The sequence below is a fragment of the Lepidochelys olivacea genome, assembly GCF_965140295.1.
Source record: "Lepidochelys olivacea isolate rLepOli2 genome assembly, chromosome: 7".
NCBI lineage: Eukaryota > Metazoa > Chordata > Testudines > Cheloniidae > Lepidochelys > Lepidochelys olivacea.
This window is the reverse complement of record NC_140417.1, coordinates 63779927-63803222: the sequence shown is the minus strand read 5'-3', so window position 1 is coordinate 63803222 and position 23296 is coordinate 63779927. Positions and strand designations below refer to the sequence as shown.

At 37.4% G+C, this 23296-nt stretch overlaps 1 protein-coding gene across 1 annotated transcript in view; it reads right to left on the bottom strand.

Moving 5' to 3' along the window:
- The window catches only part of LRMDA (leucine rich melanocyte differentiation associated), a 957336-nt gene that overhangs the window by 395101 nt on the left and 538939 nt on the right, over positions 1 to 23296 (bottom strand). Inside the window, exon 5 of the mRNA XM_084634653.1 lies at positions 14806 to 14932. Coding sequence (XP_084490779.1) covers positions 14806 to 14932 — 127 coding nt within the window. The remainder of the gene's footprint in view (positions 1 to 14805; positions 14933 to 23296) is intronic.

Sequence of the window (23296 nt, the reverse complement as noted above, 5' to 3'; positions counted from 1 at the left end):
GAGGCCCAATCGATTTCCTTTTGAAGTCAACAGAAAGATGCTCATTGAAATCAAGGGGCTCTAAAAGTGATCCTAGTTCATAAAACTTTGATTGTTCCTTATTATGGCATATTTAAAACACTGCTACTTTTGAAACATTCTTCATTTATTAGATAAATATCAACTCACAGAGGTGGTTGTGATTTACAGGTCTTGCTATGTACATTTCATACTAGGACATGAATTTCAAAATAAATCAGGGTAAGATATTCCCAGAGACCTGAGAAGTACTGAGTACTCTCAGCTCAAAGTGTCTTCAAAGAGGAAATAAGGGTGCTCAGCATCTCATACAAATCAAGCTCTTTATCTATAAAGTCCAATTTCTGTCAATTGTTCCTGAAAGGGAAATTTACCCAAAGTCATGCAAATCATGACCCTGTTCATCCAGAGATGGAACTCAATGGAAAACCTTCTATTGACTTAAATCGAAGCTGAAATTAGATATTCAGTAAAAGGCCTGATTAGCTTGCACTGTGACTGGTATTAACCACTGCAACCAGGCACAAAATTGATGCATTTATTTTCATTGCGTTCCAACAAAATACGAGGCCGCCACTAGCTCTCTCTAGCCTCTGGACTCTGAACCAGAGATTTTAGGCCAAATTTGGCCTTGGTGGAAGCAGGTGCAACCCAATGAAGAGAATCAATTTACATCCATTTATATCAGGCCTGATCTCGCCTCATCCCTTTTCTTTGCCAAAGAGAAGTAATGGAAGATTTTTAGACATAAGCTGAAAGGGCCATTATCATTGCGTATGTCTAAAAAAAAAATTATATTGGCCTAAGAAACTCTCAGAATGGTAGCTTTAGATTGGGGGAGAGGGAAGAAGGATAGTGCTTTTTAAAAGCAAATGAGTAGCTCTTTCCCCCCCCTAAAATAACCTATCAACCAAATTGTTTTTGCCCTGTGGACTAGTTATGGTCTTTGTCCTCACTGAAGACAAAGTGACTGATGCTTTGGAGCGTGTTCAGTGGTAGCATCATCCCTATCATTCCTAGAGGTCATGCAGGACCATTGGACTCTGCTTTGGGGGAGGATCATCATGTTTTATCTGAAGTTATTTGGCCTGAGCACGTCTCAAGATGCAAGGCTGGAGCAGCAGGAAGCGAGCCCCGAAATTTTGGTGGATACAAGCCACATTATATTTTAATTGTCTTCTGCTCCAAATATTTTGAGATTCACTCAACTAATTCACAGAGCAAAATTAAAAGCAGTAGTCCACTCCGGAACACCTCTATCACAACCAGGGTCTGTGACATGTGCTACTTACATACCACAGTGCTACTGTACTGCATTTTACATGCAAATATAAAGACATGGGCCTTGTCCTGTTGGGTTTACAATTTAAGGTCAGATCCTACAACCTGTTGTGTGCTGGTGGTCTGCTGCCCCTGGGCACAACCCCACTGACATCAGAGTCCACCTGCACACAATTGCCAAGATCAGGACCTAAAATTTTATTACAGACATAATAATGACAGACACAGGAGGGTCAATGGAGGACAATAGTAAATAAAAGGAGGCAGATAGGGTATTTTAGAGTGTGCAACTACATGAAGACAAGAAAAAGAAAAAGCTGTTTGTACTTCAGTTTCTTTACTGACTTTTTAAATTGAATGTACAAATGTTATTACCATAAAGGAATGAAGTACATTTCATAGGAAGATTATATTTGATCAGCTCCGGAGCAGATGTGAGCTACAAGAGGTGGAGATTTCAAACAGAAGAGAGTGTGGTCATTTGAAACACAATATTATGTAGGCTGCTCCAGGAATAATAGGCAGCATAAAAGACGGACTGAAAACAAAGAACAGAAAAGTAAACAAAGGGAGTGGCTAGGCAGGAAGTGTGTGGGAGAGGGACTAAAAAATTCTGGGTCTAACTCCCAACAAGTTTAGGTTCCAGTTTTTTTACAATGTTTAGAGAAAAAAGACTCAAGATACCAAAAAAGAAATGTAAGGGAGAGGCTTCATTGACTTACAAGTCATGAACATTATAAAGAACGAACAAATTATTATATAATCCTCATTCTACAGCAGGACAACAGTTGAAGCCCTGCAGCAATAAGGGAACCCACTTTGGTTCGTTCTCCTACTTAGAAAAATCTTTAAGCTAAGATCATACGTGGCAGTATTAAGTCTCTGGGCTGGTAAGAAATAATGATTTCCAGTTCCAGGAATATAGCCAAAAACCTTATCATATTTAAAAAGACACAGGAAAAATAAAATGATGTTAAAATACCCTTGCAGAAAACATTTGGTATAATTGCTATCAGTGACAATGCCAGTGAACTTAGCCAAATTAACATCAAAGAAAGCTCTAATTATAGTGCATTGCCTCCTTATTGATAGCATCCTGTCTGTTACTGTAAGACACCCCACTGTAAAGAACATAAAAGCAAACATAATATCTAATTGTGCTATCATTTCCAGTGCCCCTTGCAAGCAGGCTCATCTGCAATCCCTAGTAATTGCTGACCTTCTTGGTTGGTCAGTAGGATGATGAAGGCAATTTAAGACAAAGTGTGTACATGCCCTGCAGAGCTTATTATGGCAGCCATATCATATCTCATCACAGTCAAAACAAATGAGATATGAAAACATAGCCATGACAGTTTTCTCAACTTCTGAGCCAGATATTTCACATTTACCAAAATACATGTAGTTTTTTATTGTTGTTTTGCCATCGATTTTATCTCCCAAAAGAAATAAGGCCATGATGTCTAATTGCGAAATTACATCAGCTTTCCTCAGGGTTTGTAAACAATGTGTGTACCTCTGCACTTAAGAATACCGCTCTAACTGTAGCCATGGGCAACCGTTTAGGGAATGTTCAGGATCAACATGCCTCAAAATCCAGGGAAAGCACCAGCATGGGGGAGAAAGAATACAGAGATGAACCAGTCCAGAGTCCCACAAATGTTATATTAAAAGTGTCTTTGAAATAGAACTAATTTTTCTTTAATCAAGATTATGACATATAAAGAAATTCCTACGCTTGCCTGTGATGTCTTCTGCAAACAAAATCCAATCATGTGAGCTTCTCTCAGAAGCAAGAACTAAAGTAGAACCCAGCCATATTGATACCGTGTCTCATCCTACCTACAACAAGCGAAAAACAAAAACTTATGGGCTGAAATCATGAATCCACTAAAATCAATGAGAATTTTGCCTGGTCTTAAGGGGGCCAGGATTTCACCCCCAGTGACTACGTATCAAGAGTCCCTAGAATAACGTAGTTAAATTAGGTGAATAGGTGGAATACTGGACAAACATCCACGTTCTAAACCCAAAGAGTCTGATAATGTCTAGAGGATGCTATTGTCATGGATACATTGGTGACATTGTACTGGGTTCCATACCGAAAGATCTCACAATTTCCAGACAATCTTAACAGATGGAAAATATAACAAATCCGAGAGTAGAAAAATTAAAACAAAGGTAACAAACAAGTTCCCAAGTTACCATCTTCATTTAAAATGTATTTTAAATGATGAACAATGCCTAGAGTGCCTTTCGCCAGAGAATCTCAAAGTGTTTTACAAATATTTAATAAGCCTTATGTAGGAATCAATTCACCTACCACTGAAATACAGCCAACTTTGAGGTACACATCAGCAACTGGTTAAATAGCACACTGCAACACTACATAACAGTTTAGGACAAAACGTAAAAACAATGCCATAGTACATTAAAACTGCAGAGAAATCTAGGGAGACAGAATGTAATTACCTGCATTGGGATTTGGCCAGGGCTCTGGGATTAACACCCCTAATGCCATTGAATCATCAAAGACTAAAAGGACCTTGATTCCATGAGTCAGAAACAAATAAAAAGAAAGCACAAGTCCTTGGAAAGAGACTTCATTTCCATAATGTGTCTTGGACACAAGTATTGGATATTGAAATCCAAACAAAATAACTTTCAAAAGGAGCTACAATATATTAGTCTTTCAAGAAACATCACTATGAAAATAAACAGTGAAGAAAAGTCCCTCTCCTCCTCCATAACACAATTGTCTAATCCTCAAGAGTCTATTCTTCCTCTCATGTCAGGTGGAGATAAACCAGGTTAGACGTAGAAGATTATGTTCCTTTGCCACTTTAGCATCACCATACCTTCATCTCTATCCCCACTGATGGTACCACATCTGAATATTGAAGATTTGTGACTGAGCCCTCCACTGTATAATAACCTACACAATTTTCTATGTTACTTGCCATGACAATTTTATTGACTTCTGCTGTTTTTAGCAAATGAATTAAATCCATTCCAGTATGCACTCTTAGCATAATTTTCAGTGCTGAACAATTTCTTCTTTTGAAATGAACTTGAGTAACAGATATAAGCTGTACTTTTTAACTGCAACAGCACACGCTGCTGCAGAAATGTTCTGCTGGAAGACACATGGACTCATAAATTACTATTTCCTCATGCAATATATCTGGAAGGAATTAAAGTTACACATGAGCCCAAGATTTGCTATTTAAAATTTTCTAAAGAGCTAAAAAAAAGGGAGTTAAATACTACTTTTAATTCTGATCTATTATGAACCACGTATTTTCATGGTGGTACTGTATCGGAGTCTGAGTCACAGACCAGAACCTCATTGTACCACACACTGTACAAATACATAATAGAAAGACAGTCCCTGCCCCAAAGACCTTACAGATTAACTACAAAACAAGAGACAACAGGTGGGTACAAACAAACAGACAGGGGAGCACAATAAAAAGTGAGACTTACTGCTCAGCATGATAGGCAGTGATCTCAGCACACCAGCTGTTTAACTATTGTCAAGTTTGTGGGTTTGGGCTTTTTCTTCCTCCACAGCTAACCTCAAAGATATCGTGAATCAAGATGTCTACAAATTTATAGTACTCAAAGGTTGATAATTTCATCTTTCTAGTCACATAAAACAATTCTTTGTAGCTGTGGTAGGTCATTTCCCCCTAGCTTGCTTTCCCCCTTCTAGTTCAATGCTAACAGAATATTAGTAGCTATTGGTCTAAAGAATTGACAGAGCTAAAAACTAGTGTACTACGTTAAATGAGAATTTGGAACCCCAATGTTCAAATACTGTAACTATCATTGGTATTCAAGTGATGCAATTCTCAAAAGTGTTACTGAAATAACTCAGGGATTTAAAAAAAAAGCAAAAAATGACATAAATATGACGTAATTTTAAGACAAGATATCTCGTAATCTACCACAGACCAAAACACAAACAGACCAGTAGGGTTAAGAGAAAACAATTTCTAAACTCTAGTCTTGGCCCAATGATGAGAAAGAAAAAAATTCCCTGTTGAAAATCTCATGGCAAAGGCTGCAAACAGAGTAAGAGTGCCTTCATAATAAATGGGCCAAATTCCCAAAGGATGTGTCATTTTATGCTGTTCTCAGAGACATCTGTACGGATTCAGTTCAGAGTTGAAATCAAGACTCTGTTTCTTTGGGCACCAGGATAACAAAGGTTACCTGGTTCTTAAAAGCTCTCAAGAACAGCTCTTGGGTCTTTTCGGTAAATCAAGGGATGTCTTCAAGTAATAAAAGAAGCCCAGTCAGTTCCAATATAGTAGTACTATTAATTATTTATATTACTTAAGTGCTTAGAGGCTGCAGCAGAGAGGGGACCCACTGTGCTAGGCCCTGTACAAACACACAGTAAGCAAGAGTCCCTGCCCCAAAGAGTTTACAGTCTAAATGGACGAGACAAAGGATAAGATGAGGCACAAAAACAGTTTAAATGACTTGCCCAAGGTAATACAGGAAATCTGTAGCAGAGCCAGAAGCAGAACCCTGATCTCCTGACTCTCATTCCAGTGCTTTAGCCACCAGATCATCCTTCCTCTCTAATTAGTTTCATTTCAGATTGGTAGGGATGGCAGGTCCAATATTTTCGATTCATTTATTCCTCGTCAAAAACTTCAAACTTAACCAATAGTTTTGGCTTAAAAGTTGATGTTGTCCAACTTTGGCAATATTGGGGGTTTTCTTAAAGCCCCACTTTCCAGAATCACATGAATATGATTTCAACTCTAAAAAAATAACATAAAAAGCAAATTCCCAGTCCTCAGTTGTGCAGAAAAACTTGAAAGTGTGACACACGTGACCCCAAAGGACTCAGAAACCAGGAGACAAAGAACCCAAAATAATCTCAACAGCTTTTGAGGCCTGGATCATGATTCTTGAATGCTTGATTTTGGCAATGGTGTGCTTTTATCATAGTTTATTACCTGAATACACAGATGACAGCACCAGTAATGTGCAGGCCAAATCTTCCAGCACAAGCAAAGGCTGTTCACTACAGAGCACTCCATGTACTATAGTGCACAGTGAGGGTATCTGGGGTAACTGTGGCTGGATACACAGATCTACTCTCCAAAATCCCTCACTTAAAGCTAGGTATATTGTCTAGCCATGCAGGCTTGAGTCTCTGTTAGCGGATGTAAAGCAGCTCTGCTGAAACCTTGTAGCCTGGATAGAAGGGAACAAAGAGGGTTCCATCCTCTGACTCCAGAAGAGCATTCCTACATACAATTTGTTTTCTCCTACTGGGCACAGGGTCCAGGATTGTGCCTTAGGGTCTCTACTGTGAGGAGGGAACAACAGATATGTTGGAATGCCAACTTCATTTACACATTTATTTTTTTTCCATTGAGTGTTGTTGGCTTGGGGAGTTAGGACTATTTTACTTCTTAGCCTATAATCATTACAGAAGTCAACAAACGAGTACTGGGTTAATATATTACATTACTTTCATTGGAGTTTTATTATCAGCCAAAGGTGCCAGTGTTATGATACTTACCCCTCTACTAACCATCCCTCAAATTTGTGTCTACACAAGATCAAATAACAAACTATTTTGATTATCTATAAATGCTACTTGTACAGTTCTTCAATTCTATTCCAACTGCATGCCCAAAGGTTTTTATTTTGCCATCACCATACTTTGCTTTCCTCTAATGAGTTGTGAAGGAAGAAAGGAGAATGAGCCCTTTGTCTTGCTTTTAATTGCAAATGGGCTTTACTAAAATGGGCATTTACTAGTACCTGAGCTAGCAGGTCGCTGTAGTGTTGAAAGTCTCTGGGACTATTAGTGGTTGTAGACTAATAGCAACTAGACTAGCCATACCAGAAGCATGCACCTATGTTCGGTACAACCAACACTGGTAACAGCAGTTAAAAGGACAGAGGACCCAGCAGGTGCACCAGCCTATTTCTCTTTCTTTGTTTTGTTTTAAGTATTCCTGATAATTCACTTAAATGGTACGGACAGAAATCAAGAAGAATCATGTACAGAGATCAAACTTCCAAGGTGTGCCAGTAATGGAGAGTCGAAAAAGGGCATAAATATACGTTTCTAGTGAGTAGGATTATCTTGAATTTTAATGTTCTTATGTCAGCAAAATAATTTCTGGTTAATTAGGAAAAAGTCCTTATATTTAACACACACTTCTTATCGGAGCATTAAAATACATTAATCTGAGTTAAAGCTACAAAAGCAAGGGAATTCCCAGTTAAGGGTGACAATGCCTCCTTAACTCAGCCCTGCTATGCCTCAGTATTGTCGTAGGTAAGGTAAGTAAGTTGATTCACTATTTGGAGACCATTACAGCATGATGTTTTCTGTACAGTGTTCCTAAATGCTCTAACTCATACCTTTAACATTACTGCAAAACATTTTCTGTGGCTAGATTTAATTTGTATTTTTAATTGTGTTTTTGTTTTAACAGTGAAATATTTTAAAATGACAAATTTAAAATAGACAAATTTAAAATAGACACCAAGTTGGTCTTGGTCCAGGCAAGCATCACTATTACTCGGTGTAGATCTTTGACATAAAAGACAATAAGGACTCCTTGCAAACCACTGTAGTTTGCCACGTGAGAAGTATTTGGGGATTTTTTTTTTTTACAATCAAAGAGTTAAGTACTCTTTATACCCTATATTGCTAAACATGGACTATTGACCGAACACTGTGTTATGGTCTCTTGTTTAAGTATATATTTAGGGACTTCTGAAACTGTATATGATGGATGCTTCAGCATGTCTGATTGTAACGTGACTTACTGCAATGTCTTCTTTGAAGCCATTATTATTTACTGCATCACAGTCTAGTTGGGAGTCTTAAATCTGTGGCTGCTTACCATTTTAAGACATGGAATTCTGACACAATGGACCAGAAGAAACTTTTACAGTCTATTGTGTCAAGGATCACTTAGAGAGAGTTCTTAACTAGCTGGCACTTCACTGACACAACAGATCTTAACTCCTTTTGTCATAACCATACAGCTAAGGGTAGCCTAGAATTTCTCCTTACCTGTAAGGGGGTAAGAAGCTCAAATAACCTGGTTGGCACCTGACCAAAAGGACCAATGTGGAAAGAAGATACTTGCAAATCCAGGGGGGCGGGGCGGGGAAGGCTTGCTTTGTGCTTTTTTTTTTGGTGTGTTCTCTGGGGAAGCAGAGCAGCATCAGGTCAGAAAACTCCTCCTAAAACCATCCTAAAATGAGTCTCAATATTGCAGAAAGAGTAAGTAAATAAGGCAGGGTGTGTTACATTACCTTTTGTTTTCAACTTGTGAATTTTCCCTTTGCTAGAGGGAGGTTTATACCTGCTTTTTTTTCTCTGTAACTTTGAAACTAAAGCTAGAGGGGGTTCCTCTGTGATTTTGAATCTTTTGTTATTCTGTAAGTATTTACCATCCTGATTTTACAGAGGTGATTTTTTTACCTTTTCTTTAAATAAAATTCTTCTTTTAAGAACCTGATTGATTTTTCATTGTTCTTAAGATCCAAGGGTTTGGGTCTGTGTTCACCTGTACCAATTGGTAAGAATATTATTGTCAAGCCTTCCCCAGGAAAGGGGGTGTAGGGCTTCGGGGAATATTTTAAGGAAACAGGAACTCCAAGTGGTTCTTTTCCTGAATCTTTGTCTAACTCACTTGGTGGTGGCAGCAGTACCCATCCAAGGACAAGGAAGGATTTGTGCCTTGGGGAAATTTTTAACCTAAGCTGGTAGAAATAAACTTAGGGGGTCTTTCATGCGGGTCCCTACATCTGTACCCTAGAGTTCAGAGTGGGAAGGGAACCCTGACATGTTTCCCCATTGGTCCTTTTGGTCAGGTGCCAACTAGGTTATTTGAGCTTCTTAACCCCTTACAGGTAAGGAGGAATTCTAAGCTACCCTTAGCTGTATGGTTATGACATCTTTAGAGCCCTTAACTCTGTAGCTAGTGTAGATGCTATGTGCTAGGTCCATATGCAATGGATCCTAGGAAGGTTTGTTAAAATACAAATAATGAGCATGCATAAGGGGGAAAAAGGTTTCCAAATGGCCCCATTTTAATGTATCTTTTACTATTTTTATAAATGACCAACTTCTCTGATTCAAGAAAAAAAAGGCGCATGAGACAAATTAAAACAGATGCCACATATCCAAGCAAAGAATTGTGCCTCCATTCTTAGAAGCATTATTTATACAGCGATATCATCTATATCTATCTATATATATATCATACATGAAGGGACATTTGAGTGACTTTACTAGTAACCATTTGTTTATACCTATACAGCATATAGTATAATCACTCAAATGTCCCTTCATGTATGATTTGATTTTAATGGCTTTAGAGAAAGTAGATGATAAAACTATTAGGGTAGCAAAATAATATACCTTGTGGGTGGTAAGCAACATGAAAACACTGATAGTGATCAAAAACTAACAGGTACTGCAGTTTTTGCTTAGCTGAGCTGGTGTTAGCTGCATTTCTAAATATCTACTTTTCCTAACATAATAAAATAACATTCCACCTCCCTATAGAAGATGGGTATCAAAACAGCACAGTGTGAACACAAGTTAGATGACCTCATCCTATGAAATACAGCCATAACCTCAACCTGCCTTGTTGCTTAATTAGCTTCTTTTATGTATTTACAAAAAGCAATCTATGTCAGGTTTTGAGACTACAGTGTGAAGAGTAAAATATTTGAAAAATAATCACAAAATAAAAGCCATTTAAAAATAAATGAATTTCAATCTTTTGAACATAATGGGCCAGGTGCTCAGTTGGAGTAAACTGATATAGCTCCATGGATGTGAAGTCACTTCATTGGGGCTACGCTGATTCATACCAGCAGAGTATTTGGTCCAACACGCTTAAACCACAAGACTTACTCATGTGCGTCCTCTTCACATTATCCGTTACTATAAGCATAACTGAGAAAACTATAAAGTTAAAATGCAGTAAGGGAAACAAAGAAGTGTTGGTTTCACTGGCAATATGCTAGAATAGCCAAATGCATACATTGCGAAAAATAAACATAATACTACACACGGTATCCTAAAATATGGTGTATATAGATTTGTCATTAACTAAGATTTATATGTATATACAACACACACTCCGTGAGTGTGGGGATGTATGTCTACAGTATGTCTGTATATAAAACTGTAACCAATGTGATACAAACTGGATGAAGAATTAAATTACCAGGTAGGCTTTTTTCAAAACTAATATAACCAGTTTTCTGACGCTTCATCCATTCATTTTGTTTATTCATGCTCATAAGCAATGTACAAACAGGGGGAATCCTCAAATGCGCATTTTCAACTATGCCCATTTAACCCTGCCCTGTTTTGCATTTTTAAGTTCTTAAAGATGAAACACTTGGTAGCAAAATTCATAGTCAAGCTATAAAGAGGAGGAGGGTACAGCTTTAAATAATTATGTCAAAGAAATGACAACTGAGCTCTTTGCAGGAGCAGGGATGAATAATTACAAAGCTGGGACATAATTAAGCAATTTTGACTGTCGTATTCTTAAGCTGTCGTTCTGATGTGAAGTGCTGTCATGCCCAGCAACATACTTCACACTGGACAGGCATCTTCCACTTTGATCTACACTTATGCCACTGAAATGAGGTCACAGTCTGGTCATTAAATGAGGCTTCCTCATCTGGCTCAATGCCCCTTATCTAGCCAGGCTTACAAGATTTTTATTAAAATCAAGCATGATACAACATTCAATATTTTGACAGAGGAAAATAAAAACATCACAGAGTAATGAAGTTTAGCTCACTTTACAGGGAGAGATGGAACAGTGCATTGTAACGTTAAACTGTTTTCTAATGAATGACTGCATCTCTCTATCAGAGAGTCACATCACAAACAGATGCATTTTAAACAACAAAGGATGAAATGAAGCAAAGCACAAGAAAGTGCAGTGTCTTGTTAAAAAAATAAAAACCTGAGACATAAATGTAAGTATAGGAATTTATACAATATAAAATATTTATGACTTTGCGAAGACTTGTGATTGCCAGATACTTCTGCATTTGTGTAAATAAAAGCGGGTTGGATGAAAATGTCCTGACTTTATTCTCATTTCTGGTGTTGTTCTCAGTGGGTCATTCTGCTCTCCCACATATTTTATGGAAAGAATAAAATGACACATCGCAGCCTCTTCCAGTTTATCAATCTGCTTTGTTTGTTTTTTTTGTTTGTTTTTTGCTGAATACGTTTTTCTATTTCCTGCTTACCATAATGAAAGAAACCAAACTTCAAATTTGATTTTGTTATGAAAAATAAATCTAACAGGTTCAGTGTACTACAATACTCAGGAAAATATTTTCATATGGCATCTATTCAAACCCCACAACACATTCCAATTCCACTAATTATCACAAGCTACATATGAGTCAACAGCATAACACTGTTGCAAAAAAAGCAAACATCATTCTGGGATGTATTAGCAGAACGTTGTAAACAAGACACAAGTAGCAATGTTTCTGCTCTACTCCACGCTGATTAGGCCTTAACTGGAGTACTGTGTCTATTTCTGGGTGTTACATTTTTGGAAAGATGTGGACAAATTGGAGAAAGTCCAGAGAAGAGCAACAAAAATTATTAAAGGTCTAGAAAACATCATCTATGAGGGAAGACTAAAAAAACTGGGTTTGTTTAATGTGGAGAAGACAAGGCTCAGAGGGCACATGGTGCCAGTTTTCAAGTACATAAAAGGTCATTACAAGGAAGAGGGAAAAAAAATATTCTCCTTAACCCCTGAGGATAGGACAAAAAGCAATGGGCTTAAACCTCAACATGGTCTGTTTAGGTTGAACATTGGGAAGAACTTCCTAATTGTCAGGGTGGTTAAGCACTGGAATAAATTGCCTAGGGAGGTTGTAGAATCTCCGTCGTTGAAGATTTTTAAGAGCAGGTGAGACAAACACCCTGTCAGGGATGGTCTAGATAATACTTAGTCCTGCCATGAGTGCAGGGGACTGGACTAGATGACCTCTCAAGGTCCTTTCTAGTCCTATGATTCTACTTGCCCCCACCCATGTACAGTATAATTAATTCCCTTTATCCAAAATCCTAGTTATCCAAATGCAGTGTGCCTCCCTTATAGTCCTACGTCGTTAATAGTACTTCCATTTATCCGAATGCCCAGTTACCCAAAACTTTCAGATACCCCCAGGCCATTCAAATAAACAGGAGAGTACCATATATACTTGTATATAAACGTAACGGTTGCCACTAAAAAGCATAATTTCTCAATAATTATCACACCGTGATTTCTGCGATACCACAGTTATTTCCCATTCTAGAGTACCATTTTTGTGGAAACTCGTGGGAAAATGTTCCTTTTAATGGTTTTCACTGTATTTGTATATGTGTAGTGTATCTCTAAATATATATACACACACAGCATCTACAAACAGTTCCACCCAGGCAAAATATGCTTTCATATTATATGTCTGAACATCCATAGTAAAACACATTAACGCAGAGCAATTATTTGTTTTTATATGTATATTCAAACTCAATTACAGTTGCTTATTTTAAAAGTGGTTATTTGTATAGTGTATAACTTTGTATGATGAAGATAATTCTGTAGCACACTTACAGGTATTTATTCATGCCATCAGAAAGCATTTACAAAGGTATTTTATCATGCTTGATAACATCAGCGATTCTGTAACAAGAAAAGGAGTACTTGTGGCACCTTTGAGACTAACCAATTTATTTGAGCATAAGCTTTCGTGAGCTACAGCTCACTTCATCGGATCCACAGTATGCATCCGATGAAGTGAGCTGTAGCTCACGAAAGCTTATGCTCAAATAAATTTGTTAGTCTCTAAGGTGCCACAAGTACTCCTTTTCTTTTTGCGAATACAGACTAACACGGCTGTTACTCTGAATTCTGTAACAACTTTTTTTTCAAAAAAAATTCAACAAGGCCACAACGCCACTAAATTTGAACCCTGTGCGAAGAGAATTGTTGAAATAAATGTATTTTTTACCTTTAAGACTTAGAGGGCTACTAATTCAAAACTACGCAATTGTCTAAATTAGTAATACAAAGGATAGAGTTTGGATCCTGTCTATGAGAATCACCTTACCCTTAGCAATTGGTTTAACAGCAAACACAAACTTGCCACTTTCTCCTGCACTAGTCGAAACACAAATGATAGATTTATAAATGAAGAATGTAACTGTTAATAGCATTAGATTAAAACTTGACTAATAATGACCTATTAAATGTGAGCAGATAGAAAGAGAATAATTATAAAAAACAAGTGGCATAAGCACAACATAATTTACACATTTCAACTGCTGAATTTTGCAGGATTTAGTAAAGAATACTCTGTGAGGAACCATTTCAAAAAAGCTTAGAAATAAATTATTTCATCTATTACACACTGTATTATAAAAGCTGAAATAGCTAAAGATACTTAGTAAACAATATGTCAAACCTATGCCTGAATAAGAACCGTTAGCATTTTAGTAGTTATAAAATGAATCAATCTGAATTAATTTACTATCTACTGCAATTGTACTGGTGATAAGGAATTTATCTAGTAACACTTACGCCATCAAATATAGTGTAATTCCATTGCTGCTGCACTATTATTCAGCATTATTGGAAATCTGCAATAAACTATTGATGATGTATTTTTGAGAAAAAACAGCCTGCAGAAACCGACCAGATTAATAAACTTGAAAAGAATTTTAGATAGCTAATCATTTCAAGAGATATTTGTAATGCTACAAATACACTGAAATACTAAGGGTGCTTTGTTATCTTGTACTGATCAATGATGAAAGAAGGCAAACTGGAAAAAAATCACATCTGTATTCTGTTTGAGTCAAAGGCATGCTATTTTCCCAATTTTGAGGCAACTGGTGTGAGAAAGCTTGAGTCTGAATCATAGATTAGAGAAACTGTCTCTCCGTCAACACTCATTAATATGACACCACATTAAATTACATTGTATCAACCAAAGGTCAATAAACACCATAGGTGTGAGCTCTGAGATCAACATCTGTGTACAACATGCATGGCAGGGGACAAAGCGTCAGAAAAATTTCCTTCTTTTCTAACATATCACAGAGTTGTTATAGATCTTTAGAAAGATCTTTTGATCCTGGCAACATGTATGTGTTGATTAGTTATGATTAGTTATGATTCAAACCAGCATTTCAACTATGATGCAACAACTACAGTCCATTAATCAGATTTAACAGTAAAATTTTGAACTTGGAAAATACAGATTAAGGATTTTTTTGTCCCACACCTGACTCAATAAGCAGTACTGTGGCCTGCAAGATCTCTGTCCATTGCTTAGACATAGATTTAACCAACCTTTCAGAATACTTGTTTTAAAGATATATTACTGTTTAACGAAGGTATGCATAGTTACTTTTCTCTGATTTGTGGGATCAGTGTATGTTATAATCTCCATTTAGTCTCCTACCTTAGCATCCATGGGCTTTACCACTTTCATGAAAGCACCTCGTAACAAGGCTTCCTCACGCTCCCATTTGGTTACTTTCCGAGTATCAAGAAATTTCAGGTTGGTCAATTTGTGCAGAACAAAATACCTAAAAGAAATGACAAAACGTTTGAAAGTTAAAATCCACATTGACATACAAATCCATCTTCACAAATTATATGACTCAAAAAAATATACAATTGAAATGACCTTTCTTTCCCCAACCTTTCACCCACTCCCTCTGATCTAGCCTACTCTACTTTGTCTATGTCAGGAAACTGATATTTTCCCTTCGTGAATGCAATACTAAGTGGACCAGGGACACTCTGCTGTAGGTGCACACCCGAATGAACCATTATGTGATGTATGACATGCCCATGAATGGGCCAAATTGGAAAAGGCAGCTTTCTGAGAACATAAAAACAGAGACTAGATACAGAGATTTTGATAAGCACAGCTTCCAAAATTTTTTTTAATTTGTTAAGTATAATGTTATCCGATATCCTGCTGGACAATTTGGGCATGGAGTTATGTAAAAAAAAAAAAAAAAAAAACCAACAAAATCTTCTCCACCTGCTGTGCAGTTCTGTAATGCTCAGGTCTTCAGTCACAAACTCACCTTCAAACTTTTATTGACTTTTGCTACAAATACAACAATCATCATTGTTAGCAACATCAGGTAAATTGTATATTAGGCTTTTGATCCAGCTTTCCATCACATACCCTAGAAAGTCACCTGCATTAAAGATAATATTCCAAGGTACACAGTGATGTATGCTGTGCATCAAAGGGCATTTAAGAGTCTTATTAAAAACAAGTCTTTATCTAGAGATGGTACTGAGCAATATAATTTGGATCTGGCTTCAAGATTGGAATTTTGACCCTGCCACAGTTTGGAGGTATAGTTCCAGTTTTGTCTCGTTACTGATATGGGCCCCATGCATCTAAACCTGGCTCAGGTTTAGATTCTAAAGTGCGCACACACGCACACTCACAAATTTTGGACAGGCGTTCAGATTCAAAGTTCTTGTTTAGTCCCACTGCTAGTTCTCTGTAACTGCATGTTTTGATCAGATAACAAAAGCTTCATTGGCTTGAAAAATACTGACGGCTCCTTACATATAGAAGTAGAAAGCATGGCATGAATCAAAAGCAAAACCAAACACACAACCATGGAAGGTGATAATATCTAACTACTTCAAGTACCTCCTATTTACATTCAGTCAACCAGATGTGAAACAGACTCTGCAAAGGGAGGAAGTGCCAGACTCTTTCCTGGCAGGGGGTGGAAAGGTGATTGATAATATTCCCCATGCCTAGCTGCTTCCCATAAACACTAAATCAGTCAGTCAGTCAGTCAAACTGGTAATCATACTGACTCCCTCTGGCATTTGAAAGAACTCACACACATCCAGAAGTCCCAGAAAACCTTGCACAATGCAGATGGCTATATTTTAAAGAGAAAAATAGTGTTATTATTTTAAAGATCAGAGTTACCTTCAAGTATTTCTCAGTCCTGGAATCACCTTCACTGTAGGTTTCAAAAGGAGGCTGCATAGTCATCTTAGATGGCTTAAACAGAACAAATCCTGCATCTTGTTAGGCTAGATGGCCCTTGCAGTCCCTTCTAACCCTATGGTTCTATGATTAACTCAAAGAGATTCCAAATTTGTCCCAAGTTGTGAGACTAACAGAGTTCATGCACATCACATGAATGTTTTTATTATTTAACCTTTCTACATCCAGACAAAAAAAATTCGACACAGCAGCCTTTCAGCTATATACACCTTTCCTCTGAGGCAATGGCCTTGTAAATTTTTAACAAGCAAATTGAATATGTTCACTGACACACATTAAAATGGTCTACAATTTTAATATGAATCATCAGCCTATGCACTTCAGTGAAATAATAATAATAAAGTAAGCAAGTCAGTTTGCTACGTAGATCATGTCCCAAGACAGACCATTTGTTCGGTTTAGCTAGATATTAGAGATACTGCCATACTCCCAGACACCTCCCATCTTTCCTGGGTGCCCTTCCAGTCCTTTCTGACATTCTGCTGCCCCGTATCTTTCCCTGGAAGAGAATATATCCATCTTGTGTTACTGGCAGAAAAGCTCGGATGACAACAGATTCTTTCAAATGAAGACATGTACAGAAGGAAATAATATGTCAAGAGCGAAGCTCCAAATGAGCAAAGACACCCACTAAGTGTAGGGTGAGAAAAGATGAATATTCAGGTGAAGAAAACATCAGTATTAGAAAATCAGCAAATGTTTAATGATGGAATGAAAGATGCCATCAAAAAGCAGGCAGCAACAAAACTGACAACAGATGAAGACAGCCCTGTCATTTTTGCTGACTTTGGAGCACAGCCCTAAACGTCAGTCTCTCTATCATTTTAAGAGAACTTAAACTTATAACAGAATTGTTTCTACAAGAGATTTTTCTCCTTTTCTCACCCCCGTTTTTTTTAAAAATATTCCAGAATTAGGGCCTTAGCTAAGAAAGGCCCCATAAAATAAATAGCCAATTGTGTCACAGGACAGAAGTATTTTCTGGATTCCTAGTGGGGCAGAGGTTCTGCAGGGGATGATAAAACACAAAGGCAATCTGTAACAGACTTTAAAAAGCTATCTATCATTAGGAGTAAAGTATCCCAATAATGATGTAGTTTAAAAAGAGCCAAAATTAAATTACAACTGAATGTTATAGTTATAATTAAACAGGTTTTTAATAAAACACTTGTTTAAGGACAGCATACGACTTCAAGGTATATTTTAGTTAGTAATATATTTCATTTGTGATGCAACTTCAGCCTAACCAATTTGCCATAAAAATACTATAAAAGATTACTAAAGCCAAGGAATGAACACTACAATATCAATTCAACCCTTGTAAATATTATCCAGGGTTATTTGTTGCACAAAATCTCCTTGCTGTGATGTATGACTTAGTTACTAAGGTTATCACAGCAGTATCCTAAAGTTGCATAGTACATAAAACATTTCAGTTAACAATGCATGGAGGTTAACTCCCACAGATAACCTACTATCAGAAGGTTAGCTCAGATGACATGCCTCTGTCAGCTTCCAGGAGCTATTGATGGTTCAATCAGTTTGTTTTGAAGGTAAAGTACAACAAAAGGGCACTAAACTTATTCAAACTGTCAACAGGGACTATCTGGAATGTTGCTTGCAGGTAAGTAATTTTGGGTGTTTTAAGACTATTATCAAACACCGATGGCTGCAGAAAAAGACAGCTACTAATAACACAGAGTGCAGCTATCATAAAATACTTTATGGCAGGCACTGGGATCTATAAATTGCATGACACATTGCAACTGCTTTAGACTTATACCATTGCCAGTTAAAAGAACACCACTGAATGAAAAAAATCCATCTGAATTTTACAATCCAAGTTTGGAATGTTTTGTTTTAGTTTAGGGGTCAGTTGGGGTTTTTTATGATCATTTTGAATCTTAGTACTGCTGCAGGTGCCCTGAGACTGCTGTTGTGGGGATCACCATCTTTGCAGTACTGTGAAAAAAAGGTTATTATCTGTAGTGATGAGGAAAGTGGTGCGCTCTGGAAAGGGATGCTAGGAAGGTATGTAAAGACCCAAAGGAAACCGGCTATGCAAGGAAACCAAAATCATCTTTTGTCCAAAACTTTTTTCGCCCCCAAGTGTGTTAGGAAAGTAAACTAACAAAGGGGACCAACACAAAACAGAAGTCAAGATCACTTGTAGCTGTAGGTGGAGAAAAAAAACCCAGCACAGAATATTGTATTCCATTTTATCTCAGCTTTAAATAAGTGGAAATGACAATATTGGCTAAGGATTCATTTACCAATTTCATAAGTGTTCCATGTGATTAGGATTGTTTTAACATTTTTTACACAGACCTGTCAAAACATTAAGGGGACATTTTCAAAGGGATGCACAGGTTGGTGATTCAGTTATACAACTCCACCACCAATGTTAATGAAAGTTGGGGAGGAAATTCTCCATATAATACTGGAGAGAGGTGTTGAAGTCAGAGTACTGGAACCAGACTTAGGAAGCTGTGAGTTACAATACTAAATCAACACACACACTTGCAGTTTTATATGCATAATATACAAACAGTGAACAAATAATAATAGTGTCTCCAACACTGACTTACTCCACAGCCTTAGACAAGTCACAGACAGGGGTGCTAGAACAATTTGTATAGTGGGGGTGCTGAGAGCCATTGACCCAAACTATAAACCCTATATATGATGGAAACCACTTCAAGTCACAGGGTGCAGCAGCACCCCTAGTTCCAGCCCCTATGGTCACAGATTTTCCATGTCAGCTTCCTTATTTGTAAAATGGGGGTAACAACATTTAGCTACCTTGAAGGGATATTGTGGGTATTAATTAATGTTTATAAAGTGATTTGCAAATCGAAAGCTCTATGTAACTTATTTTTAAAATGTACTCCTCAAGGTACATCTACACTTCCAGAGGTAGGCAGAGTGCAGACATTGAACTCCCAGCTGGCATGGGTATGAACAGCAGCGTAGACCATGAGGCACAGCTTAGACGAGTAGAACGAAGTGCCCTGGACATCTGAACCCCTGAACCCCAATATCCTATACAGCTCTCTACATGCCCAAGCAGTGCCTCCCACATCTAGACTATTTTTAGCAGTGCAGTGTCCCACTGCCAGAGTCTTTCCCCACCACACTGAAAGGCTCCAGTGAGGGGAGGTAGTGGGGAAAGGTTCTGGAAACAAGGGAAAGGCTCTGACAGGAGGGAGCTACCAGAGCTTTTCCCTGCTGCCTGAACCTTTCACTGCCGTGTATAGCTACCCACTGCAGCGACAAGCCTGGACCTAGCCTGCCTTTCACAGCAGCATGTAGCTCTGTGTGTAGCACCAGTACTCTACCCGCTGTAGACAGAGCCTGTGTTTTGGAGCCTCGGGACAGACAAGAAAACCATTCACAAAGTCCTTGGAGAGGATCTGACATTTCAATAAATAAGAGTCCAGCCTCAAATGGAAAAGGAGGACTTGTGGCACCTTAGAGACTAACCAATTTATTTGAGCATAAGCTTTCGTGAGCTACAGCTCAGTCTCTAAGGTGCCACAAGTACTCCTTTTCTTTTTGCGAATACAGACTAACACGGCTGCTACTCTGAAACCAGCCTCAAATGGAACTGGGCAAAAAACACCAGGCGGGAGGGTAAGGAAAGCTGTTTTAAACATGTATGTGAAATACCTGGGTCCTGATCCAAAACTCATTGAAGCAAAGCAGGTCCTTATGTGCTGCATTAAATAATTATAATGTGTTAGTTTACACTTTATATTACTTGGAGGTATATTTCATTAACCATTTAGGTTTAAGGGGTCAGAAATCACTGCCAGGCATTAACATATTATTCATTAGTACTACTGGGAATTCTAGGAAATCTCTGTTCTAGAGTCAAGGAGTCCATAACAAGAAAAGTCATACAATGTCATAGCATCTGCACTCTCATGTGCATGCGGATTCATAGATTACCTCCCATCGTAAAGCAGGCACAAGTTGCAGAATATGCTGGGCTTTATGGCACCAGAGAACATAATCACTCTTGAACCAGACTAAAAAGAAAGCTACAGGGTGCCAATGAAGTTGCCCATTGGAAATTGATCTTTGACTCTTCTTACCCTATAGGAGAAGTGGATATATAGAAGTTCACATAATAGAAGAAAAAACTGTTACACTGAGCATGTAATGAAGGAACAAAGGTTAAACTATACAAAGACCATTAATTTTCTCCTTTTCTCTTACTTTTAAAAAAATACATATTATGCTGTAAACAAATTCATGGCACAAAATTCATTTTGGGTTGAAGGATAGAGAGTAGTACATCCAGAAAAGTCTAGCATTCCTAGTACCATATGTGCAACAAAATAGATGGGCAAAGTTTTGGATTAAGAACATTTTAAAATCTTCATTTTTATTGGAACCTTTCAACTATTGTATTACTATATTTTTCCCTCAAACCCTAGTAGCCTGAAGGCTCATGAATGTCCATAACCTCACTTGCAGGATTAGAGGGCCTGAGCCTGTTCTCATTTACACTGGTACAAACCACTGAAGTGAAGTATATTACATCAGTGTAAAACTGGTGAGAGATCAGAACAAACCCAGAGGGAATGAATGGTTGACTTTAAGGCATTGGGCTAGATTGTCTACTGAGATTTGGCTCCTTGGCTTCTATTGTGACTCTCACATTGGAGTTGTGGGGCTTATTTAATGTTTGGCAAGCGCTGTTTGCTGTAATTCTCTCTCTCTCTCTCTAGACACTGTTGAAATAAAAAAGCCTTGTGTGAAAGGCAAAATATCATCATCATCAATAAGATGAGTAATATTAGCCTATGCCTGTTTGCACCTGTTAATAGTTCATTATCCTTATGGAAAAGATTTCCTTTCTTTTTCTCCTTTTGAAATACATAGTTGTGGAGTTTATATTATTTATAAAATACAATAAGCAAAAAAATTAAAACCAAAAGGTAGTGTGCTCTCAATAAGGGCAATAGTTGACAAGAAGGCTGAAAATCTCACAAGAGGAGCTGCAATTTTGCAGGACCACACGTGCAGAGCAACTGATTTAGTTCAGCAAGCTAATCTGTACAAAATGTATGAACTTCCTTTCTTATGGTTGTATCTTAAGAGGACTCTATAAGGTTATCACCATTTACTCCTCTCTGCCAAAAATAGCATATTGTACTTTTAAAGCTAATTTAAAATAAACTCAGGCTTTTGTTTCCACTTGCCTTTGTTTCCATGTCAACAGTGCTATTAATGAATGCACCAGGAAATGTCAATAAGGAGCAAAGAAGAATGAATAAGCACTAAAAACTTCACACACGGTACACACCCCTCACAATTATCTCGCTTTAATAAAAATAGGTGAGGTCACCTACAGCATTAACAAATGCTTGGTAACACATTCTGACCCAGATGATTTTTCACAGTTCAATAACAACATGTTTGAAGTTTTCACTACAAACAACACACCCATAGGAGAGACCAAGTGTGGGTACAAGAGAAGCAACCAGCAATTATTGTGTTGACTTCTGTTACTTTGATCTCTGGGTCATGACCTTTGCTTTCTTGCAATCTTCAAAGCAGAGACTGTAGGTGAAGTTATTTAGAATGCACACTGTTTTTCAGGCCACTTTCTTTATGTTTCCTTTTTGGACTGGAATATTTTCTGGCTTTCCTCCTTCCCCTATATTTTAATATACGGCTCTTAATGCCCAGTTATCCCACACATACCCATGAGCTACTCTCCCCGCTTCCCGCCCCACAACCCCCCAAAGTATTAAAGACACTATTTCTTGAAATAAACTTATGTAAAAATGTAATGTTGGTAAACATTTTAAACAATAGCATTTCACACAAAAAGGAAACTGAACTCACATTTAAAAAATATACATAATCTTCACAAAAACAAAAAACACTCTGTTCCAGCATTTTCAATAGTGCTAGTTGAGAAATAGCTTTTCTTCGTAAAAAAATTTCAACAGAAAGATTTTTTTTTTTTTTTTTTTTTTTTACAAAAACAGTTTTTTAAACACATTCAACACCATGGATCTCAGAGGATCAGGGCCTTGCTGAAAGAATAATTTCATATGCAAAATTATGTATATAACATCCCACATGTATTTAGATATGCTATAACTTTTAAAAAATTACATTAAAATTCATTTTTTAATTTGTGCAACTAACAGCACTTTAGATAATTAAAACTGAAAAGCTGAAAAATATATTTGACTTTTCACCACTGGATTACGTTTTTGTAGGGTTTTGTTTGGTTTAGTTTTTTGCTTTTTGCATTTCCATTCAGCTTGTTACAACAAAAATAGTTGATAAAACCTTGATTTCTAGCCACTTACTTTCTGGTTCTCACACATCTGTAGGATGTAGCAATGTTCAGGTTGCAAGCACCAGAAGGTTTGAATTCAAAACAAAAGGCTCTGGTGTGTGTGGTGTTTTGTTTTTGTTTTTTAAATTTCATATAGGTTGTGTCAAACTTTTTCTCTTTTTTAAAAAAATTAGGGCAGAATTTTGTAAGGCACAGAGTCCTATGAAACTAAATACTCTGAACTCTGACTGACTGGAATGGAGGTGAGTATACTATGAATTTTGCAAGATGTGTCCCTTCAAATTTGGGCCTCAACTACCTGACCACAGCCCTTTGAGCAAAACTTTGAAACTCTCACCTACCTATGTAACTACTGAGTCAATTTGCTCCATAAAGCAGTAGCCATAATAAGTATACATACCAAGACCTTTTGATTATAATACTGTCTGGCACATTCTAGAGATATGACTACACTGAAATTAAAAACCCATGGATGCGCCATGTCATCTGACTTGGGCTTGGGCTAATGGGCTGTTTAACTGTGGTGTTGTTTAACTGCAATGTAGACATTCAGTATAAGGCTGGAGCCTG